The sequence below is a fragment of the Halichoeres trimaculatus genome, unplaced genomic scaffold, assembly GCF_033239565.1.
Source record: "Halichoeres trimaculatus isolate MK-OKI-2021-1 unplaced genomic scaffold, fHalTri1.1 fHalTri1_scaffold_18, whole genome shotgun sequence".
In the NCBI taxonomy this organism is placed as follows: Eukaryota; Metazoa; Chordata; class Actinopteri; order Labriformes; family Labridae; genus Halichoeres; species Halichoeres trimaculatus.
This window is the reverse complement of record NW_027437196.1, coordinates 31,146,402-31,170,007: the sequence shown is the minus strand read 5'-3', so window position 1 is coordinate 31,170,007 and position 23,606 is coordinate 31,146,402. Positions and strand designations below refer to the sequence as shown.

The 23,606-nt window shown below is 41.6% G+C and overlaps 1 protein-coding gene across 1 annotated transcript in view; it reads left to right on the top strand.

The window, feature by feature from the left end:
* LOC141807266 (uncharacterized) overlaps window positions 1–21,746 on the top strand; it is a 156,538-nt gene extending 134,792 nt beyond the window's left edge. The window contains exons 23-24 of the mRNA XM_074693145.1: window positions 21,493–21,580; window positions 21,641–21,746. Of these exons, the coding sequence (XP_074549246.1) occupies window positions 21,493–21,580; window positions 21,641–21,746 (194 nt within the window). The remainder of the gene's footprint in view (window positions 1–21,492; window positions 21,581–21,640) is intronic.
* The last annotated feature ends 1,860 nt before the right edge of the window (window positions 21,747–23,606 follow it).

Here is a 23,606-nt window from a genome sequence, read left to right as displayed (position 1 = left end):
GGAAATTTTTACTGAGGGTCGGACCTCGGTGACCTCATAGCTGGTTACGGCCATGGTCACCACCTACCTCTTCAGTTCAGTGGTTAAAGGATGTGATTTACTTCAGTAAATATCAACGTCTCTGAGGTTTATATCAACCAGTGCGGAGGTTTCTGCCTTGAGTGCAGCTCCACCTCAGAGAAATGATTGTATATGCAATTTATGTGAAAAGTATAAAACATTTCATGACAATAATTCTAGTGAAAGGTTAGCTAACAGCGAGAAATAAAAACCTAAGAGGGTAAATGGTTAATGAATGAATACGATTATTGCTGAATTCACTCTGAGGTCTTTGGTTTAAGGTGAATTATTTTACTCTCAGTCTGCTTCCAGTGTGTTCATCTAATCCCCTCTGAAAGGGAAACATATTTTATAACCTTTTGTATATGGAGCACCAGGGTTTGTATTAATCCATAACGATGTGACACAAGGTTGTAAGAATCCTGTCACCGTGTGTCATATTTGTTTTCTTTTCACACATTTATAGACTCATTTTGCATGGCTTCTTCCACATGTGGATTACCTTAAATATTTACCTCATCTGAAGGTTTGTTCAGGCTTATGTGTTTGTCATGCTTTTATTTCCCCCCTCTTCTGCAAGCGCATTCTTGAAGCATTTTTTTGTTGCTGTGCCTCCATTTTGTATTTGCTGTTGTGAATCTTCACCGTTGCAAACTCAAATTGCCTCTACCTGTCTTGATCAATTCAATATCTCCACAGCAATAGAAGTAACTGATACACCTGATAAAGCCAATCACTATTCATATCTCATTTCCAGGTGGAAAATGTTTGATGAAAGAAAACAATAAGTGTTTTTGAGGATGATGAACTAGATGCTATAGATCTGGAATTCTAGAGCCATAGCATTAAAAGAGACCCTCCAAGCTTTTATTTTTGAATTTCATGGACTACTGTAAGTAATGATACAGACAAACGTGCTCTTAATAAAATGTACATCATAAGGACTTTCATTCAGGAGAAATTTATCTTCGTTGAAAGACAGATAAAACCAAAGTGAGGTTCTGAGTTTAAAATTCAACAAAAAAAACTTTTCCTCAGAGGAACATGAGCACATTTGTCACTGCAAAAACCAAGGTAATAAAAAAAATCTGTTTTATTTCAGCTGAACTCCAGAAACCCAGGTTTTATTCATGTGGACAAGCAAACAGTAACCCAGAACTGTTAATGTTAAGTAAAACTTCAGGTAAGTGGAGTCACAGCACTGACAGTCAAGAGGAAGATCCTTGTTGTCTACTAACATTCAGAGACAATGAGGAAGGATTGATTTTAATAGATCTTTTTTTTCCACTCCCGGTGACCAGAAGTGTGTGCAAATAGCCTTCATTTATGAGTTTCTGTAAGAGAACACATCCACTCATCTTTGTTCCCTCACATACATGTTTATAATCCAGGGCTGGGTGATTATGGCAACAATTTAAATTAATCTTCTTCTACCTTGATTTTAGTTAATGCAGGATTCTCCCACTCTCAGCTCAGTTTACTCCATAAATATCTGTGTGATTCTGAAACAAGTAACTGAGCATGCACAAGTAATGAATTGAGGGTTACTCATTGGAGCAATGGAACTGAAAACACACATCAGCTGGAATGGAAATGTTTTGTGGAAAAAAAACAGATTCCCTAAAAACAAAGATGAAATAACTTTTTGTTGCAGCAAAATATATGCATTAATCCTGTGGAGTTAATGTAGATAAAAACTTTCATTCTGGAAAAGCTACTTCACTACCTTTCGGTCGACGTCTTCCTTTTTTAAAGCCAAAGTGTGTCCAAACAACTGACTCTGGATTCCTTGTGGGTTCATGCCGCTGGCAGTGAGGTTTCAGTTCAGTGTCTGAGTTTTCCTCCATGACGCTTCTGCCCACAGACCTCCACAGACCCCTACAAACCTCCACAGACCCCTACAAACCTCAACAGGCCCCCAAGACCTCAAAAAACCTCGACAGAACCCCCGGACCCCCAAAAACCTCAACAGGCCCCCACAGACCCATACAAGCCCCCCCCCCCAAACACACACACACACACACACACACACACACACACACACACACACACACACACACACACACACACACACACACGCACACATGCACACACACACACACAAACAAACACGGACCACCAGAGCCCTTCAAAGACTCTCACAGACCCCACAGACCCCAACAGACCTGAACAGTTGCCACCATGGACCTCCAAAGACTCCCGGTGTGTTGAAGTCTGTCCCATTTCAAAGGCTCCTCCCAAATGTGGCTGATGGATTTAGTGAAGCCTAACATATCCCAAGAATTGATTGCGTGTTAACACTGCAGTTAATGAACACAGCTGAACTCCAGATGGAGTCCTGTTTTATCCAGTTGTGAAGGATTTCTGGCAACAACTACACTGTTAAAAAGAAAAGGCAGGGAAAACTCAAAATATCAAGGCAACATGATGCAATCACTTTTTGAGTTTTCTCAACTTATTATGCGAGTTGTAAAATCGCATAATAATCGCATAATCCGTAAAATACCAAATAGTAGCCGGGGCGTTTATTTGTTTCAATCACTGAGCAGACCAGGCGTTTATTTGGGACCAGGCGTTTATTTGGAACAGGCGTTTATTTCTTTCCCAGAAAATAACATTCAGCAGAAGTGGTAACGTCTTCTTCTTTGACTCTTCAAAGCCTCCTCATCTTTACGTTGTTATTGCATAATTCATCCTGGCAGACTACCTGCATTTGTTTGTATCTGGCATGCCGCGCGTGGACTGATACACTAAACAGCGAGTGCCTCGTACCCAGCTGTGGCTCTGCAGCGGAGGCAGTGCTGTTTTACAACACGATGAGAACTAGAGCCTTATTTAGCGGTGTTTTTGTGTGAAAGTAATGCGCTGAAAATTCTCTAAATAAAGCGTGAATGCAGACTGATATCAGATTTTTTCGATGGGAGTCCATTTATTTGTGTTTTGGGTCAAGTAAAATATGGGCCCGTCTGAGTCTGCACTCAGACGGGGCAGACGAGCAGACGAGCAGGGAGGGGGTGTTTGGTGTGAGCGCTCTGGGCTTCTGCTGCACAAAAAACACTGCTGTAGGGTCATGTGTGTGCCGAACCGATTACGTCGATCCTAACGGATCACAGATCAATCATGATCCGTTGCACCACCACTAATAAGGCGCAGTCTGATTATGTTTCTTTCACAAAAATCAGTTTTCAAGAGTCAACTGGCAGTTGTGAGCTCAGCATTTGCATGTGTGTTCTGTAACTACGACCGTGGAATGAAAAAAAAAACCAAAAGAAATTGACTGCGGCTCGTAGGCGGCTCGTAACTTACCATACCCCCCGGCGTTTATTTGGAACGGGCGTCTATTTTGCTAAACGTGCTGCTACACCCGGTGTTTATTTGGAACCCGGCGTTTATTTGGTATTTTACGGTTACTCAAATTATCAAGTCAAGACACTTGTTCTGTCAACTTGGATTTCCTTATTCACCCATGTACGATTTTCTTGTGAGGCCAATTATAAAATTCTTGCTCCAATGCCATTTATTTGTATGTACAATTGATGGAGATATTCTATCTCTTTCAGTAGGAAAAAAAACTTTGTATTGGTACTACTCTATATTTTTGTGTTTCTAAATATGAAAAGCTTACTTCAATGCCACAAATTACCACCTTGGATTAATTTAAAATTCTTAATCATGTCAAGACAAAATTGTGACTACGAAAAAAAATGAATTGATGTAAGTAATGACAAATTTTAAAAAGCACTTCTGAAATTAAGAATACTTTTTATTCGAGTGAATGTTTGGTCTGCTATCAAGTACAAACATGTGCTGTCACATTATCAAACTTTGTTAAGTGGAAAAAATGCATCCACTGTGCTTTTTTTTCAGGACAGTGAAAGACCTGCTGGGCTGCAACCACTTGAGAACATTTAACATTTGTAATCAGTGTTGTGTCTAATAAAAACTTTGAATTAAAAACAAAATTGAACAAAGTCTTTTACTGGCATGTCATAGATCCACAAATGTTAACCGGATTTCACTAAAAGAACTTGCATGCTTAAAATGACTGGTTATATGTTCATATACTGAACTGTTAACTACACAATGAACTCAGATGCACCTAAACCACAAGAGGTTTATGTGCTTATAATGGCTTTGCAAACATTTACATAACATTTTAGACAAACACTGACAATGAAGCTGAATCATTAACTGTCAGACATGAAGCCTTTTTCAGTGGAGGCTTCTTGATTAACATTTACAGTGTAAGCTTTGTTTTCAGAGATTGTGGGGCTGTGAGCGAACAGATCCAAGCTTGAAAAAGATGGTCTGGATTGCCTCAAAGGTGTAGGCCATCTGCTTTGGATAGTCAATGTTCATGGCATACAAAAGGCCAAAGAGATATGCAAAGGCTTTGCAGAGGTCTGGAATGTCATGCAGAACAATGGCCCTTTCCAACACAACAGCAGTATCCAACACATTGGGTGCATTATCATCTTCAATGGCGGTGAGGATGGCAACAGTCACCCCTGAGAGTATCATCTTCAGGTTCAGTGGCCTGTGGAAACATAGCAGATGCCTTACTGATGGGCTATGGAAAAAAAAAAATCTGGTTTAAAGTAACTTCAGTGTTTCCCATTAACTAATAAATATATGGTAGCCGGCCATAGTTTAATTGGACATGCCATAGTTTCTAAATGAAAAATTTAGGCTGATATAAAAATTCTGAAGCACTTATAATGGCTGCATCTTAAAGCTCTGCAGTTTTATCCAAGTTTTCTCCAATTTCATCGTTCATTCGCGTCTAAAAACTTTTCCATGATCCATTATTACATTGATTTAATGATGTTCAGGTTGAGTATTTTGTGCTTCAAACTCACATCAAAACTTATTTAATCCCAGCTTTGTGACAGCTTTCACCATCCTCAGTGACTGCTTCCAACTCTGTCTTTTATCTATTACTGAACACCGGTCAAGTGAAGTTTCAGAGAAGTCTTAGCTGCTGCAGCGTCCAATCAGTGACAGAGATCTGGTGTGGGGGCACGTCTGTCAGTGAGAAGACTTCTACAAAGCCTGCTCTTGTGTGAGTCTCAATGTATTAAACTCAAGGGGCAGCACCCGGTTAAGAAAAATGAAGTCCATGCAGAAGTGCTAAAAGTTGCAGTTCATGGAGAATCCTTTTAAAGTGATACTCCAGGATGGAACAAGTTGGGTCCTATCACAAGGTTTAGGGCAGAAATTACCCCTACAGCAGTGTTTTTGTGCAGCAGAAGGCCAGAGCACTCGCACCAAACACCCCCTCCCTGCTCCTCTGCTGGTTTCCTCTGCACTCAGACAGGGCCATATTTTACTTGACCAAAAACACAAATAAACTGATTTCCATCGAAAAAATCTGATATTGGTCTGAATTCACGCTTTATTTAGAGAATTTCTAGCGCGTTACTTTCACACAAAAACACAGCTAAATAAGGCTCTAGTTCTCATCGTGTCGTAAAATGGTGCTACCTCCGCTGCAGAGCCACTGCTGGCTACGAGGCGCTCGCCGCTTAGTGTATCAGTTCGCGCACGGCTTGACAGATATAAACAAACGCAGGTAGTCTGCCAGGACGAAGAGACACGATGAGAACTAGAGCCTTATTTAGCGGTGTTTTTGTGTAAAAGTAACGCGCTGAAAATTCTCTAAATAAAGCGTGAATGCAGACCGATATCAGATTTTTTTGGTGGGAGTCTGTTTATTTGTGTTTTTGGTCAAGTAAAATATGGCCCTGTCTGAGTGCAGAGGAAACCGGCAGAGGAGCAGGGAGGGGGTGTTTGGTGCAAGCGCTCTGGGCTTCTGCTGCACAAAAACTATTCTGTAAAGATGTCCCTACTTCAGAATGTTCATCATAATTTGCTTTGTGTTCACTATTGGCTCTTGCTAAGGATCTAAAATCTTGAAGTGTACAATTTTTATGATTTCTACTCCTGTGAGAATGGAAAGTTGAGCGTACATTTGTTTTGAAGGAACAGCTTAGAAATGGACATGGTACAGTTTCACGACTCTTTAAATGATGGCCAATGTGGTTCAGAAAAGTTCTCTCGCCGCAAATCTCTCTAAAATCACATAATTCACATTGAAAAGTTGAATTCTCATGAATTTTCACAGATGTATGTGTCCTTGATAGGTGATATCTTAATGCACCAGGTGTTTTGAAGACGCATACACAGTCTGCATGAATACAAGGCCAGTGTGCACCTTTTCCATGACGAAGACGACATTATTTTAGAAGGGTCTCTTGGCTGGAACAAGTAAATTTGCAAAATTTGCACAGCATGCAATCCAACCCTGAAATGAGAAAAGGGATTCAGATTTCTTTTTATTTGCAAATTAACGAACATTACAATTCTTACTTCAATCAAAAATCCAACAAGTTTTCAGACTATATGATTAAGCCTAAATCTCTGATTACGAGGAAATGTTCCCAAAATGGATGTGACAACTTATTTTTAAGGCTTTTTTTACATCATCACAGGAAAAAATGAGTTTGTTAAAAAAAAAAAAAAAAAACAGTTACATTTTTTGTGTTCTCAGTTAATGTGTAGTACTACGGCATTTTATAACTTGATGCAATTCAATCACACTGTGCATTTATTGTGCCCACCCTCAACGACCAACAAACTCAGAGTCTCAGACATTTTCGCTTAAAATAAGTACCTTGTATTTGCAAAATAAAAAGGATAAAAAAATTATCATTAGCTGATGAGATCTTTTGTCCCTTTCTGGCTCTTCTCTCCAACAAAGTCAACTATGATAGACCTCCCTTGCATGTCAGCTCCCTGAGCCTCCTCCATTATCTTCTCTGCTTCAGCCTCAGATTTAAACTCATGTAGGCCATTCCTCTGTTTGAACAGTTCTGGCCTGGAGGAAACCTGACATCAATGGCATCTTCAAAGATTTCTTTTAGGTCACCAGCGGTTGCAGAGAAGGGCAGGTTTTTAACAAACAGTGTCCGTGCAACACTATTTGTTTACAATGAATTTGATGAAATAGCTCAGACATTCCGGCCCCTGGAACGATAAAGCACAGATTGAAAAATGCTTGATTGGATTTCAAACTGTTTTTTGTTTTGCCTTTGTATTTGTAAATTTTGGGCTACTTAACACATTTCTCACCTGTTCATCGAGCGTACCGAGGAGGTCTTCCATTTTCTGACCACAACCTTCCTTCTTAGCCCCGTACAGTCTCAGGAGGCGTGGCACATACATGTCAAGGGATGCTCTGAAGGTCTCCAAGAGATCTTTGCTGGTGACCCAACAAAATTCCTGAGAAATCTGTTCAAGAAAATAAAAGTCTTGTTCAAAGTCAGTGTACCAAGAGTCAATATGCTTTCTTAACTAAAAGGTCCCCAAAAGTTTGTGATAAGATTACAACTTCCATCAAAAAACAACAGGAAGCCCCTAACCCAATAAAGAAGAAACCACTCATGTCTTATTACATACACTGAAATGGTGTTGGAGAATTGATGAAAAAATATTGGGACAGCCTCCGACGCACCGCTGTGACGTAATGGGTCTTCAAATCCAGCCTCCATAGGCTGCAGCCCCTGAATTGGGACACAGCTGTTTGGCTGTATGTGTGACTCTTTGAAGCATCTCCCGTTTTTGGACCCAGCACACGTACACAGACACACACGTTCATTTAGCGAATTTCCGACGTGTGTCGTGTGTGTGATAGTCCTAAATGCGCGTCTATGCGTGTTGTTTGAGTCAAGAAAATATCCTCTGTTTTTGGACAAGACACGCAAACTCACACGCACGCACGCACAAACTCACACAAACACACACACATACCATTCATTGTTGTATTTCAATATCTGCATCAGGTGTCGGTGCACGTTGGTGACGGTGCGTGTGGGAGAGTCGTTTCCTTTTGATTCAAGTGGCCTGTCTAAAATCACAACCTTTTTGTCTGAAGATAATTGTACATGCCAAAGAACGAACCTGCATAATACTCTCCCACCCTCCCAGCCCCGCCGCCACCGACCCTCAACTACCAACTTACTCAGAGTCTCAGACATTTTCACCTAAAGTAAGTACCTTATATTTGCAAAAAAAAAAAAAAAAAATATCATTAGCTGATGAGATCTTTTGTCCCTTTCTGGCTCTTCTCTCCAACAAAGCCAACCATGATAGACCTCCCTTGCACGTCAGCTCCCTGAGCCTCCTCCATTATCTTCTCTGCTTCAGCTTCAATTTCAAACTCATGTAGGCCATTCCTCTGTTTGAACCATTCTGGCCTGGAGGAAACCTGACATCAACGGCATCTTCAAAGATTTATTTTAGGTCATCAGCGGTTGCAGAGGAGGGCAGGTTTTTAACAAACAGTGTCCGTGCAACACTGTTTGTTTACAATGAATTTGATGAAATAGCTCAGACATTCCGGCCCCTTATTGTGCTGCAAACAAACACAATTACATTTACATTCTCTAGGAGCTATCACCACAAATAATTACCATAAAAACACCTCTTTTATTATTATGGTAACCCTTTATGGAGTCACCAGTAAGCCCAACAAACAGTCTTAGTCTGTCGTCTCCTACAACAGGCATAGCTTTGTGACAGGCCTTTCCAGTGCACTGTTCTTTGTTTTTAACCTTACAGTCCGAACCAAGCCTCTGGCATCAGATTTCACCTCCAAGACCTTGCCCATCATCCAAGAACCTCTTGGGGCTGTCGAGTCTGCAACGATGACAACATCTCCTGGAGTGAGACGCCTCCTTTCCCTTGTCCATTTCTGTCTCTCCTGCATCAGAGGCAAGTATTCAGAGATCCACCTCTTCCAAAAAAGGTCAGCTATATACTGCACCTGCCTCCATCTCCTTCTGATGTAGAGATCCTGCTTATCAAAGAGTCCAAGTGGCAGAGCTGGTTTTCCTTTGAGGAGCAGAATATGATTAGGTGTGAGAGCCTCCAGGTCATTCACTTCATCAGAAACAGTAGTAATTGGCCTGCTGTTCAGAATGGCTTCAGCCTCGCAGAAGACAGTTTGCAGCCCTTCATCATCCAGTGACTGCTGGCAGAGAACAGAGTGGAGCACTGTCCTTACTGAGCAAATCAGACGCTCCCATACACCACCATGATGGGATGCTGCAGGAGGATTGAAGTTCCAAGTTACTCCATCCTGGACTAAAGCACCTTGAATTTTGTTGTCATTCAAAGCAGCCAGAGCCTCTCTCATCTCTCTGTTCGCACCCACAAAATTTGTTCCATTGTCAAATCTGATGCTTAACACTTGTCCTCTTCTGCAAATGAATCTTCTTATGGCATTAATGCATGAATCTGTATCTAGGGTATTTGCAACTTCGAGATGAACTGCTCTGCTGGTCAAACAGGTGAAGATAACTCCATCACGTTTTAGAGTGCTTCTCCCTCTCTTGACATTGATGGGAACAAAGTAGTCTATCCCCACGTTGGTAAATGGTGCATCATCAGGTAAGACTCTCTATTGGAAAGTTTGCCATTTTCTGTTCAATCATCTTTCCTCTTTGACGTCTACATATGATGCATTTTGATATGATTTTCCTTGCAGCAGAGTTTGCTTTGATTATCCAGTATTTTTTCCTTAGATGGCTGAGCATGTGATTACTTCCTCCATGTCCAAGCTGTAGATGGATGTGTTGCAGAATGAGTGTGGAAACATGTTGGTCTTTAGACAGAATGACAGGGCATTTGGTTTCCTCTGGGAGTGCTGATTTACTGAGACGACCCCCTACTCTGTGTACTCACCCTTCAAACACAGGATCAAGCTTATACAACTGGCTGTCCCTTTTTACCTATAAGCCAGATTTCAAAGAGGCAACTTCGTCTTTGAACTGTTGACTTTGTGAGAAGCCGATAATTGCCCTTTCTGCTTTTGCGTAGTCCTCTGGACACAAGCACTGTCCATGAAATTTGCCCTTTAAGTCGTTCATCCTTTTTTCCAGGATTGTCCTTTGTTTTTCTGGATCCTTTTCTGTGATGCTCATGTCAGCTTGGATTTCAATTCTCCTTTCACTCAACAGTTTGAGCAGTTTTGTTAGTTTCAGAAACCAGGCCACAGCAGTTTTTAGTTTTATCCAGTTCGAGAAGTAGTGGATCAAATAGCTAGTGGAATTTTCGGTGTCATTAATGATGGAGTTGACGACTAGATTTCTCTTGACCTCTGGGTCATCAGAAGAAATCACACTGAGTTCCATGTCTGACTTTGGCCACCTGTCTTCAGATTTGGAAAGAAACTCTGGCCCCCGAATCCACCTTTTGTTTTCCAGGAAGTTCTCTGTTTTCATGCCTCTGTATGCTTCATCAGCTGGATTTTCCTTAGAGCCAATGTATCTCCATTGCTCCACTACAGTTGCTTCTCTTATTGTAGCAATCCAATTGGCAACAAAGGTGTGAAAACGGCTTGTTTCATTGCTCAGGTACTTGAGGACAGTTGTACTGTCTGTCCAAAATGTTGATCCTTGCAGAGGTAGCTGAAATTCTTTCTGGAGCATCCTGTCAACTCGCACAGCAAGAACAGCTGCTGTAAGTTCCATCCGGGGAATGGTAACTTGTTTTAATGGTGCAACTCTGGCCTTTCCAAAGATGAATGCAACATGCAGCTCGTTGTCAGTGTTCTTCAACCGGAGAAAGGACACAGTACCATAACCCTCTTGACTAGCATCAGAGAAACGATGTAACTCTGCACTGACCAAGTTACCAAAGCCCTTTGGTTTAAAGCAATGATCCACCTTAAACTCACCAATCTTCTCCAGACCTTGTCGCCATTCATACCACCTTTGAAAAAAGGCTGTGGAATTTTTTCATCCCATCCATAATTTCTTTTACACAGGTCCTGTAACAGAAATTTTGCCAACAATGTGAAAGGAGACAGAAATCCCAGAGGGTCATATAGAGAACTAACAACCGACAGGATGCCTTTTCTTGTTGGTGGTTGCTCCTGTGGTGTTATTCTGAATTTGAACTTGTCTGTATGCACAAACCACTGACGTCCAAGTGCTCTCTCCAATTGAAGCCTTTCTTTATCCAAATCAAGCTCCTTTGTTTCATGTGCTCTGTTTTCTGCTTGAATAGATGCCAGAACTGTGGGGCTGTTGCTCACCCACTTTGAAAGGTTGAAGCCTCCTTTTTGACATCAGGTCTTGCACCATCTGTACTGCCTCCTTCTCAGATGTCAATGTCAATGTCAATGTCAGTTTTATTTAAATAGCACATTTTATAGGACAAGCCAGACAAAGTGCTTTACATGAGAGAAATATAAAAGAGTAAAAGCTATAAGTAAGACAACATTAAAAGAGAAACATACAATAAAAATAACAGTAAAACAGTAAAAAAAGAGAAGCGTACACAAGTAAAAACAAGTGACTAGCTCAGCCAAAGGCAAGAGTAAACAAGTAGGTTTTAAGATGAGCTTTGAAGGAGATGAGGCTGGTTGCAGAATGCACAGACTGAGGCAGACCCTCTGCTTTTAAGCAGGGTTCTCGGTACATCTAAGATCATCCGGTCTGCAGACCTCAAAGATATAGCGGGTCAGTGCACCTTAACGAGGTCTGATAAGTAATCTGGGGCCAGCCCGTGCAAAGACTTAAAAGCAAATAAAAGAATCTTAAAATCGATCCTGAACTCGACCGGGAGCCAGTGAAGTGAGGAGAGCACCAGTGAACGTAACGGTTGCTAGGCGCTACCCGGGTAGCTGCCTGTTGCAGCAGCTCTCTCGTCTTTGTCCGTTTCTTGTGGTTTTTTCGTCTCTTTTTCGTAATCTTTGTATTTGGAGTGGATCATCACTTTGTATGGTTCGTTGTCGGTCACGGACACCAAACTTTTTGTGTCTTCGGCGATATTTTTTACTACTTTTCTCCTGTGTTTGTCTGGAGATCCTACATGTAACCATGGCTGCATTGTTTACATGCAAAATTAGCTGTTAGCAGCCTGTAGCATGTAAATGCTAACTAGTGTAGGGCTTGATGATTTCCCTCGAGCTGAGGAGAAGGAGGTGAGGACGACGTGCTGGTTCTCGGATGTGAGCTGGGAGGTGACGACGTGGACCTGTCCTTCCATCCATCGTTGTTGGGAACGTGGGATCTCGCTCCGGGGGATGGATGAGCTAGCTGTGCTAATCCAGCGGCATCGTGCTGTTCACGGACGTGGCTGACGGAGCAGACATCAGACGCCGCGACACATCGGAGGAGCTTCGCCTGCTGTGAGCAGACAGGATCCAGGAGACAGAGACTGAACAGACTGCTGGGGAGGCTCAGTCCTGGACCCTGTGGAGGTGCAGACTGGCTGGGCTGGAGAGTGGTGGAAGAGTGGTGGACGGGATGTCGTCATCTAATTTCTTATGGATCTTTTTGCACTTTCTATACTCTTTCTTACTTTTGTTTTCTTAAATGCTGCGGTGACTCCTGAATTTCCCCTCGGGGATAAATAAAGTATTTTCTATTCTATTCTATTCTATTCTATTCTATTCTATGTGCTCCTTTTTCTTGGCTTTGGTCAGGAGACGAGCAGCAGCATTCTGTACAAGCTGTAGGCGGTTGATTTCTGATTGGCTGATGCCAACATACAGCGAGTTACAATAGTCTAGGCGAGACGAGATAAAAGCATGGATAACCTTTTCCAAGTCCGGTTTCCTAAGGTAAGGTTTGATCTTTGCTAGAAGACAAAGCTGAAGAAAGCTAGCCTTCACAACGGAGCTGACCTGCCTGTCCAGCCTAAGAGCCCCATCAACAATAACACCGAGGTTTCTGGCCTGGGAACCTATATAGGGTGCTAAGGGGCCAAGGGAGCTGGCAAGGACCTGAACGGTGTCGGGGTTGCCAAAGAGGACAATCTCTGTTTTGTTTTCATTCAGTTTTAAAAAATTGCTTCCTAAAAATTTAACCCAGGGGTAGCATGTAAAGGGAGAACAGCAGAGGGCCTAAAACTGACCCCTGAGGAACTCCACAAGTTAGAGGGGCCACTGAGGAGGAGTACTGCCCCAATTGCACACTGAAGGATCTGTCAGCAAGGTAGATGATAAAGACTTAAGGCAATCATCCACATAGAAATTGCATTTGATGGTACTGACCACCTCTGATGAAAAGTAAGACTGACTGTCTTCGGCATTTTTCCTGAGAGCGTAGTTTGCACAACAATTTTGGCAATGAAACAGCTCCAAACATGTGAACAGTCATGCGATACTCAACTGGAACTTGCTCGATATCACCCTCTGGCCACCAATAGAAACCGGAGAAAGTTGATGTCTTTTGATGTGACTTTAACCTAATGGAACATTGCCTGGATGTTGGCCATCACTGCGACTGGCTCCTGCCGAAATCTGATCAGGACACCAATGATTGAGTTGGTAAGATTAGGGCCAGGTAACAATTGGTTGTTCAGTGATGTGCCTTTGTACACTGCTCCACAGTCAAAGACAACTCTGATTTTTCCTTTTCTGGGGTGAAATACACTGTGATGTGGTATATACCAGACCTTTCCCTCTTGTTGTTCAAGTTGGCCCGCTGGAACCGTCTCTGCATAGCCTTGATCGATCATGTCTTTGAGAAAGGATGTGTATTCCTCTCTGAATCTTTCATTTTTCTCAAATTTCCGCTTCAGGCTCATCAGGCGCTGCTCAGCAATACAGCGATTGATTGGCAAGACTGGACTTTCCTGTTTGAAAGGTAAATCGAGGGTGTAATAACCGTCTTTGAACACTGCTGACTTGTCCATTATGGTCAGAAACTTCATATCTTCTCTTGATAGTTCAGCTTGGTCCTCTGATTGCTTCTCACTGAAATCAGTGTTGTATTGATTTACAAGCATCTCCTCAATTTTTGCAATGGATATGTGGTTGGTAGTGACAGCACAACAATCAAGCTGTTTACCACATTCATTTCCACTTTGAAGTGGACCGTTAAGAACCCATCCCACTTTGGTCCTCACTGCTTAGGGCCTTCATTTATGAGTTTCTGTAAGAGAACACATCCACCTGCCTTTTTTCCCTCACATAAATGTTTATAATCCAGGGCTGGGTGATTATGGCAACAATTTAAATTAATCTTCTTCTACCTTGATTTTAGTTAATGCAGGATTCTCCCACTCTCAGCTCAGTTTACTCCATAAATATCTGTGTGATTCTGAAACAAGTAACTGAGCATGCACAAGTAATGAATTGAGGGTTACTCATTGGAGCAATGGAACTGAAAACACACATCAGCTGGAATGGAAATGTTTTGTGGAAAAAAAACAGATTCCCTAAAAACAAAGATGAAATAACTTTTTGTTGCAGCAAAATATATGCATTAATCCTGTGGAGTTAATGTAGATAAAAACTTTCATTCTGGAAAAGCTACTTCACTACCTTTCGGTCGACGTCTTCCTTTTTTAAAGCCAAAGTGTGTCCAAACAACTGACTGTTTTCTGGATTCCTTGTGGGTTCATGCCGCTGGCAGTGAGGTTTCAGTTCAGTGTCTGAGTTTTCCTCCATGACGCTTCTGCCCACAGACCTCCACAGACCCCTACAAACCTCCACAGACCCCTACAAACCTCAACAGGCCCCCAAGACCTCCAAAAACCTCAACAGGCCCCCACAGACCCATACAAGCGCCCCCCCCCCCCCCCCCCCCCCCCCCCCCCCTTTCCAGTGCTGTGCAGGACGGATTTAGTGAAGCCTAACATATCCCAAATATTCATTGTTTGTGAACACTGCAGTTAATGAACACAGTTGAACTCCAGACGGAGTCCTGTTTTATCCAGTTGGGAAGGATTTCTGGCAACAACTATGTGATTGAATTTCCAAAACATCCAAAAAGATTTTTTTTCACAGAGAAAAAAATGTGTTATTTTGGCTCTTTTTAAGTAATATACTGCACAAGCTAACTAGCCTTAAGCTCGTGCCCCATCACTCTCCTGTTGAACTTTCTTCTGCTCTTCTGTCCTTTTTCTATCTGACAGTTAGGCTCCAGTGTCCAACATCACCAAAAAATTAATCACAAAAGTCGTTCTCAGCAGAGAAAAACACAGATCTTTATGTTTTATCTCTCCTCTCTACTAAACTTCGTTAGACCGCATGGTGTTGTCATAGAGACCTGGATGTGCTGTAAATCAATCTGGTCTTGGTCTACCCAAACGGAAAGCTAAGAGGTAGCAATTTAAAATAACCTGTAATCAGTAATGTTGGTGCTGATGATGTCATTTTAAAGTGTGGATTAGGATCAGACATATGTCTGGAAGGGAGAATTTTTCAAGATCACTTTCAAACTCCTCACAGCTTCTCTAAGAAGATGGTGAATTAGTGGAGAGACAATGACAGTTCAAGTTACACATCTGTAAAAAGCTCTGAATGTGGGTTCAGATTATTTTTTAAGCAAGTGATTTTTAACCAATCACCCAGTATGGAATGAATATCCTATCTTAAATCAAGAGCATTTTAAATTGATTTGAGAGCAGTATTATATTGATTTCACACTCAGATTTTGTGATATTGTTCTCAAAACTCTGCTCTTGCGCTCAAATTTGCTCTGTGCGTGCTCAATCTGTGTCCTCGTGCTCAGTTATAATGCTGCGCGTGCTCAAACTGTGTCCTCGTGCTCGGTTATGATGCTGCGCGTGCTCAAACTGTGTCCTTGCGCTTGGATATAATGCTGCTCGCGCAGATTTCCTGCGCTCACACTCCGGTTCTTCCTCTCGCGCTGAGGGAAGTTTTGCTCACAGATCTCTGTGTGCGCTCGAATTTTTTTGTGGATCAACCAATAGGAGGCTGACTAGTATTGACCAATCAGATTATCCCTGTTTGTTTATGGATGTGTTTGCTGTTGTTCACGGAGCGTCACATACGTGCGGGCACTCTTTCAACCTGGTTTATCAGCCCCTGACTTCCAGGGCAGTAATAAATGTGATTTCTTTAATTTTTTGGTCCAGTGTTAAAATCACATATCATTCAATAAATACACGAGCACCCGTGTTTTTAACTGAAATGTAAACCCATAGCTGCATGACACAGTGCTCTTTGCGGTGTGCTGGTGGAGAAAACAGTGTCATCATCATGAAGCTAGCGAGGCAACAGCTCTCATAAAAAATGGACCGACAGAGTCAAGAAAATCAGGCAATTTGTTTTGAATTCATTTTAATGAAAACTATATTGGGCTGTGCACTGAATATTTGATCATATACCTGGGGTTATAGATACATGGAAACTATACAAAAAAATATTCATGTAGGCTAACCCTGTATTTGTTTAATTTGTTTTGAAAATGATTTATAACATTAATAAATGCGAAGTATGATCATACTGTTTGCAAGATGTGATCCTTTAGGAGGACTTGAAAAAGGGGCTTATCCGAACATTATGCTTATCAATTAGTCATCATTACGTTAACCATTGATTAATGTTTACAAACCATGTTAAAACGGTGCCTGGCTCTAACGTGTTTGCTCATCATGTTTAGCTCATTCTCCAGTAATCATGCTGTAGACTGGAATATGAAACATCTGTTTTACACGGTTTATTAGTCTATTAGTAATATCCTGGCTGCAGGAAGAGGCTTCCTAATATCAGTAATCAATGTTCATTTAAAGCTGATAACGAAGGGCATAAGGGCATTTATACCTTACTTAATGCATTTGCTAATCAAGGTAAGGTAGCTGATTGACTGTCATACAGGTGTAGTATTGTTCAGGCATAATGCTAGGTATATGATCAAGTATTCAGTGCACAGCCCAATATAGTTTTCATTAAAATGAATTTAAAACAACTTGCCTGATTTTCTTGACTCTGTCGGCCCATTTTTTTTATGAGAGCTGTTGTTTCGCTAGCTTCATGATGGTGACACTGTTTTCTCCACCAGCACACCGCAAAGAGCACTGTGTCATGCAGCTATGGGTATACATTTCAGTTAAAAAAATTAAAGAAATCACATTTATTACTGCCTTGGAGGTCAGGGGCTGATAAACCAGGTTGAAAGAGTGCCCGCCCGTATGTGACGCTCCGTGAACAACAGCAAACACACCCATAAACAAACAGGGATAATCTGATTGGTCAATACTAGTCAGCCTCCTATTGGTTGATCCACAAAAAAATCCGAGCGCACACAGAGATCTGTGAGCAAAACTTCCCTCAGGGCGAGAGGAAGAACTGGAGTGTGAGCGCAGGAAATCTGCGCGAGCAGCATTATATCCGAGCGCAAGGACACAGTTTGAGCACGCGCAGCATCATAACCGAGCACGAGGACACAGTTTGAGCACGCGCAGCATTATAACTGAGCACGAGGACACAGATTGAGCACGCACAGAGCAAATTTGAGCGCTAGAGCAGAGTTTTGAGAGACAATATCACAAAATCTGAGCGTGAAATCAATATAATACTGCTCTCAAATCAATTTAAAATGCTCTTGATTTAAGACAGGATATTCATTCCATAACCCAGCCCTACTATAGCCCCACGCAACTCCTCTCTGCTGAGGAATTAACATTAAGTATATGAAACATGAGAAGTGGTCAACTGCCTACTTGTTCATGGCAGGCTGTCTGACTGCTCCTTGCATTCTTTTTTTGAACATATAGGGCTCTTATTTCGTGGTGCAGCGCAGGGGGCGCAAGCCTGGCGCAGCCTGGGCAGTGCTAATTTCGTGCAGCCTTGCGCTGCCAATTTGACAATTTGGTAGACCGTCTGCGCAGAGATGGGTGTGACGGCGCACCAGGGGGAGTTCACGGCGCACCAGGGGGAGGTGTCAGCAGATTCATGTTGGTGCAGTGACAATTTTGTGCCAAAAAAGTGCGCTGAAAGCTCACCAGCTCCAACCTGGTCTATCCTCGGCGCAAGGCGCAGCGCACCCCACGCAGCTGTAATTTGGTGACAGGCGCACATGTGCGCACATGTCATCAAAGCCTCAGAGGCAGGTTTCCAGAGTGTCAGGCACATTTTATTACAATAAACAATCACAGTAATCACTATTTAATGTAACTGTCTGAACCAGCATATACATTTGTATCTATATTAACTGTCCCGTCACATCTGATGTCAGATTAAAGCCGTTTGTCATAATGGAAAGTTAACCTGACAGCAGCTGGAAGTTTGATGCACATCTTACAATTAAACAATAAACAGCCTTAACATCTGATACAGAGTATATCTGGTTCTCTTATTTCATTTAATTCAAAGAAAAGAGGGAGAGAAAAGATAAAGAAAAAAGAGACAAAATAAATGTATGTCACTCAGGATTTACCCGTGATTTCCCATATTTCTCTGTTTTAGTCTTTATTTTTAACCTGATCTAAAAAGATGGAGTACATTACTGTAAGGAGGATGAGGTGGAGACACTGGGAGAGTATACAGTATATCACCAGAGGCTCTGCTTGGCGATGACAAACCAGGAGTGCAGGTGGATCAAAAGTATTCTGAATGGATAAGCCAGCTGTGTAACTGCCTCTTCATTTTTTACTCCGAATAAAGACAAAGGAACAGATTAAATCTGTCCCGGGAGCTGGCCCACAAGGTGACGCGCGTCGTGTCCTCCGATGCGCCCCGCTGTCCATTGACCTGCTGCAGGCACAGTGGCTCTGACCGTCTCCGCTACCAGCACTCTCTCCGCGGTGCTGTGAATCAGTCAGACCAATCAGACGCTGCGCCTCGACCGCAGGGCATTTAAAGGCGAGGAGAGGCGCTCATTTGATTGGTGAAAACAGCGCTCGGCTGTGTTAAACCCACTCACGGCTTTTCTCCTCCCTCTCTGCCAAATGCGCCTGGACTGCGCCTCTCTTGGCACTGCAGGAAACTTGCAAAGTGCGCCGGTCACGCCCTGTGCGCACGGCGAAGACCGGCGCAGGGCAGGTGCACCTGCGCTTGGTCCAAGAAATTAGAGCCCATAGACTCTTTAAATTCCCTCAGTGCTTTAAAATTAGATCTATATTCACTAAAATAACTAAAGAAATTGTATTTTATGCTAGTTCCAGATAGAGGGATTTGGAAACAAGAAGCTGCCAAAAATCATCATATCATTTGTCATGGAACTAAGCAAAAACGTGAAACTACAGGAATAAGCAGCTGAACAATGTGACGCACAGAGAATGATGTCCCATCTTTTCTTACAAGTTCAGAAGATTCAGATTCCATCGCAGTTCACAGAAAATGTCTATGGATTGATGGCAAACAGCCTCTGTCCCACTTTCCAGAGCCTTCAGTTCCATGTATGGTTAGGCTTGGTAGGACAAAAAAGTCAACAGAAAACTGCCAGAGGCTTGGGGGGAGAGGCTTTGCAGAGTAACAAGTCAGCACCTCCCTCTTCAGTTTAGAGTGTGCTTACAGCAGGTCAATACTTATGTCACTTCTCAGCTTGTCGCTTTCCTTGAGTGTAAACTTTGATGAATATAGATTTGAAATATCTTTAAATGTTCATTTGATTCACTAGTTTTCTAAACTTGTTCAAAAATACAACATATCTCCAAAAAAAAAAAAAAGACAAAACCCCCCCAAAGATTTAATGGTTGTAAATTTTCCTTCACAGCAAGAAATCAAAACTTACACCATACATTAACCTCAACCGTCAGCTGACCTTGCCTTTCCTACATCAGCTCTTTATTGATTCAAGAGGCACAGGATAACCAGAGCACAGATAGATAAACTAAAGTTGGCAACTGATGTGAGACAGGAGGATACCCCTGGCTTGAGAATCATCCTTTTACTTTTTTTTTTTTTTTTTTTTTTTCTATTGCTTGCTTATACTTTTTTCTTACTGAGTGAGCTGCTGCTCTGTTTTCTGCTGAATACAGTTTTAATGCTGTGGCTGAAAGATGTAGCTGTATGTTGTTTTGACGCAGTAATGCCAGGATTTGTTTTCATCTGAATAACTTTATCTTATCCTCACCTCTGTTTTTGGTTGTATAAGTTATATAAGGTATTAGCCTATCACTAACCATCTACTGTGAGATGAGCTGTGGGACGGTGACATTATAAGTTTCGTTTGAAATGCTGAGTTGAACTCTTATGGTGTGATTAAATCACTTCTGAGGGTTAAATGGTTAAGAGAAAGGTTTCTCATCTGAGCTCATTTGCATTATGCTGTGTATTTACATCATAAACTTTAGATGTGCACCAGTAGATAACCTTTTTAAAGTTTGATGATGTCTTATATCCAAATGCTAGAAGAATACAATGTTACAAAGGTATTTTCATATATATTTGTCAGACTTCCAAAACACATTGCATTTGAAATTTGCCTGTAAAAGGATTTTGTTTTGAAATAAACTTTAATAAAGTGACTTACTACAAGCTGATGTCTTTCGTCGTTGATTTGACAGTACTGGTTTTACGAAAACCTTAAAGCTATCAGCTAAAGCAGGAAAATAAAGTTGATTTGTTTCCCTAAAGGCAGACAAACATTATGAGGTGTATAAATCAGTAAGATGTTAGAATTAGTATGTGTTCATGAAGCAACAAGGGGGTGTGGGATATATATCAAGAATGTGATGTTAGGGCACTAAGATCAGAAACCACAAAATTCAGAAAAAAAATATTTCAAGCTGTAGAGATAACCCAGTCAGGTTCAATCAGTTCAAGATGTAGCAAATCAAGTTAAAGGCTTGATTTGACATGCTGTTGATTACACCTTTATGCAGCACTGGCTGATTTCAAGAGATCTGAAATGTATTTATCCATATAACACAGAAACTGTTTAGACATCCAAGACTTTATTGTAATAATAACAATAATTTTTTAAGTGATAATGTTGTCAGATGGGAAATTAAAGTGAATAAATAAATAAATAAACAAAAAATCTGCTTTGGATCTTTGCAAACCACTTGTCCATCCAAACAATAATAATCTTAAGTACAGCAAATGTTACACTGCATAAATTGAAAGGGCCAACTTATGGGGTTATATTTGTGCCATCAGAAACTGAAATTGAATTAAAATATTGAATTTGAAAAGCATGAAGTGAAACTGAAAATTAATGTTTTAAAAATTTATTTATTTTTTTAAATTAAATTATTTTTTTATTGAATTTGAAAAAACACAGAATTCAATTTTCAATTCACAAAAAGCAGTTTCGGTTTTAAAATTCAAATTCAATTCAGTGGCACGACCATTACATCATCTTGTGCCCATTGGGGAGACTAATCGAGCAGATTCACGGACCCCTCTATTCGTCCGCTTTCTGTGCTGACATACCAGGGCTGTTGTGTTAGCTGTTGTTAGCACGCCCTGCGTTAAGTTCAGAAATACCACACGAGGGATGTAAATAACACTGAGGCAGCATTTCTACAAATTTAAGTTGAACAATACTATGTATACAGCTGATTTCCAGTTACAAACATTTGTCAGAAGTGCTTATGAACTGATTATTTCAGGAGCTTGATAACTGTTTAGAACGGGGGGCAGCCATCTTCGATTGTCAACTCTGGACTGCTGAGGGATGTGTATGTGATTTCATTCATTTCTATACTGGCTTTCCCTTTCAGGGTTGCTGGGCGAGTGCAGCTGTCACTGGGTGAGAGGCGGTAGCAGAGAGGTAGTAGAGAGCGGTGCCGGTCGCCAGTCGATCACAGGGTAACATAGTGGACAGACAACCATGTGTATTATGTGATTTCTAACTTGATTATTCAACAGCTGGTCTTCAGCCATCGTTGAACTGAGGATCGTCCCGCTCAGGGGAGAGGGAGTACAGCTAGACACAACACATGAGGGTCCGGGGATGTGTAGAGGGTATCTGTGAATCTGTGCTCTATTAGTCTCCCTACAGACACAAGATGACGTAATGGTCGTGCCGCTCTGAATTGAAATTGAATTTTAAAACTGAATCTGCTTTTTGTGAATTAAAATTGAATTTTAAAACTGAATCTGCTTTTTGTGAATTGAAATTGAATTTTAAAACTGAATCTGCTTTTTGTGAATTAAAATTGAATTTTAAAACTCAATCTGCTTTTTGTGAATTAAAATTGAATTTTAAAACTGAATCTGCTTTTTGTGAATTGAAATTGAATTTTAAAACTGAATCTGCTTTTTGTGAATTGAAATTGAATTTTAAAACTGAATCTGCTTTTTGTGAATTAAAATTGAATTTTAAAACTGAATCTGCTTTTTGTGAATTGAAATTGAAACATGTGTTAAAAATTCCATCCATCCATCCATTTTCTACCGCTTATCTGGGGTCGGGTCGCGGGGGCAGCAGCCTAAGAAGGCAAGCCCAGACTTCCCTCTCCTTAGCCACTTCTTCCAGTTCTTCCCGAGGGATCTCGAGATGTTCCCAGGCCAGCCGAGAGATGTAGTCTTCCCAGTGTGTCCTGGGTCTGCCCCTGGGTCTCCTCCCGGTGGGATGCGCCCTGAACACCTCACCAGGGAGGCGTCTGGGAGGCATCTTCATCAGATGCCCAAGCCACCTCATCTGGCTCCTCTCAACGCGGAGGAGCAGCGGCTCCTCTCCGAGCTCCTCCCAAATAGCCGAGCTTCTCACCCTATCTCTAAGGGAGAGCCCAGCCACCCTACGGTGGAAGCTCATTTCGGCCGCTTGTACCTGTGATCTTGTTCTTTCGGTCACTACCCAAAGCTCATGACCATAGGTGAGGGTGGGAACGAAGATCGACCGGTAAACAGAGAGCTTTGCCTTCCGGCTCAGCTCCCTCTTCACCACGACAGACCTGTGCAGAGTCCGCATTACTGCAGACGCTGCACCGATCCGCCTGTCAACCTCTTGCTCCATCCTTCCCTCACTGAACAAGACCCCAAGATATTTAAACTCCTCCACTTGGGCCAGGATCTCATCCCCGACCCGCAGAGGGCACTCCACCCTTTTATGGCTGAGGACCATGGACTTGGATTTGGAGGTGCTGATTCTCATCCCAGCTGCTTCACACTGGGCTGCGAACCGATCCACAGAGAGTTGAAGGTCACGGCTTGATGAAGCCAACAGGACCACATCATCTGCAAAAAGCAGTGACACCCTGGCTGCGCCTAGAAATTCTGTCCATAAAAGTTATGGTTTAAAGTTAAGTTTTTTCAAATTCAATTAAAAAAATAATTCAATTAAAAAAATAAATTCATTTTCAAAACATTAATTTTCAGTTACACTTCATGCTTTTCAAATTCAATATTTTGATTCAATTTCAGTTTCTGATGGCACAGATATAACTCCATACCAACTCATCTTGCGTGCAGCGTACATATTTTTGCAGAAGCTGCAAAAGCAGAATACAGGATAACAGGAGCAAGGGTGGGGGGCCAACTATTATCATGTGTTAATCTATATCATGGTGCCACACATACTCCATCTTTTTTAAGAATAGTATTGTGCACCAAAACTTAAAACAACATTTTTTGCAAATATGAGGATTTTCTCTGATCTGAATATATTGGAATGTAATAACAGAGTTATTTCAAAACGAAACGTTTGATCAGACTGAAACTGACTGGAGAACTCCACAGAACTGATTTGGCTGTTTCCATGGAGCTTCTGACCTTCCACGCACACTTTGCTGACATTTAAAACTCTGTGTTGCTTCCAGACTTAAAAAAAAATCCTTTTAGACATTTCCAAGTCTTCCCTGCTCTGTCAGAGAATCAGATGAGACTTAAGTTT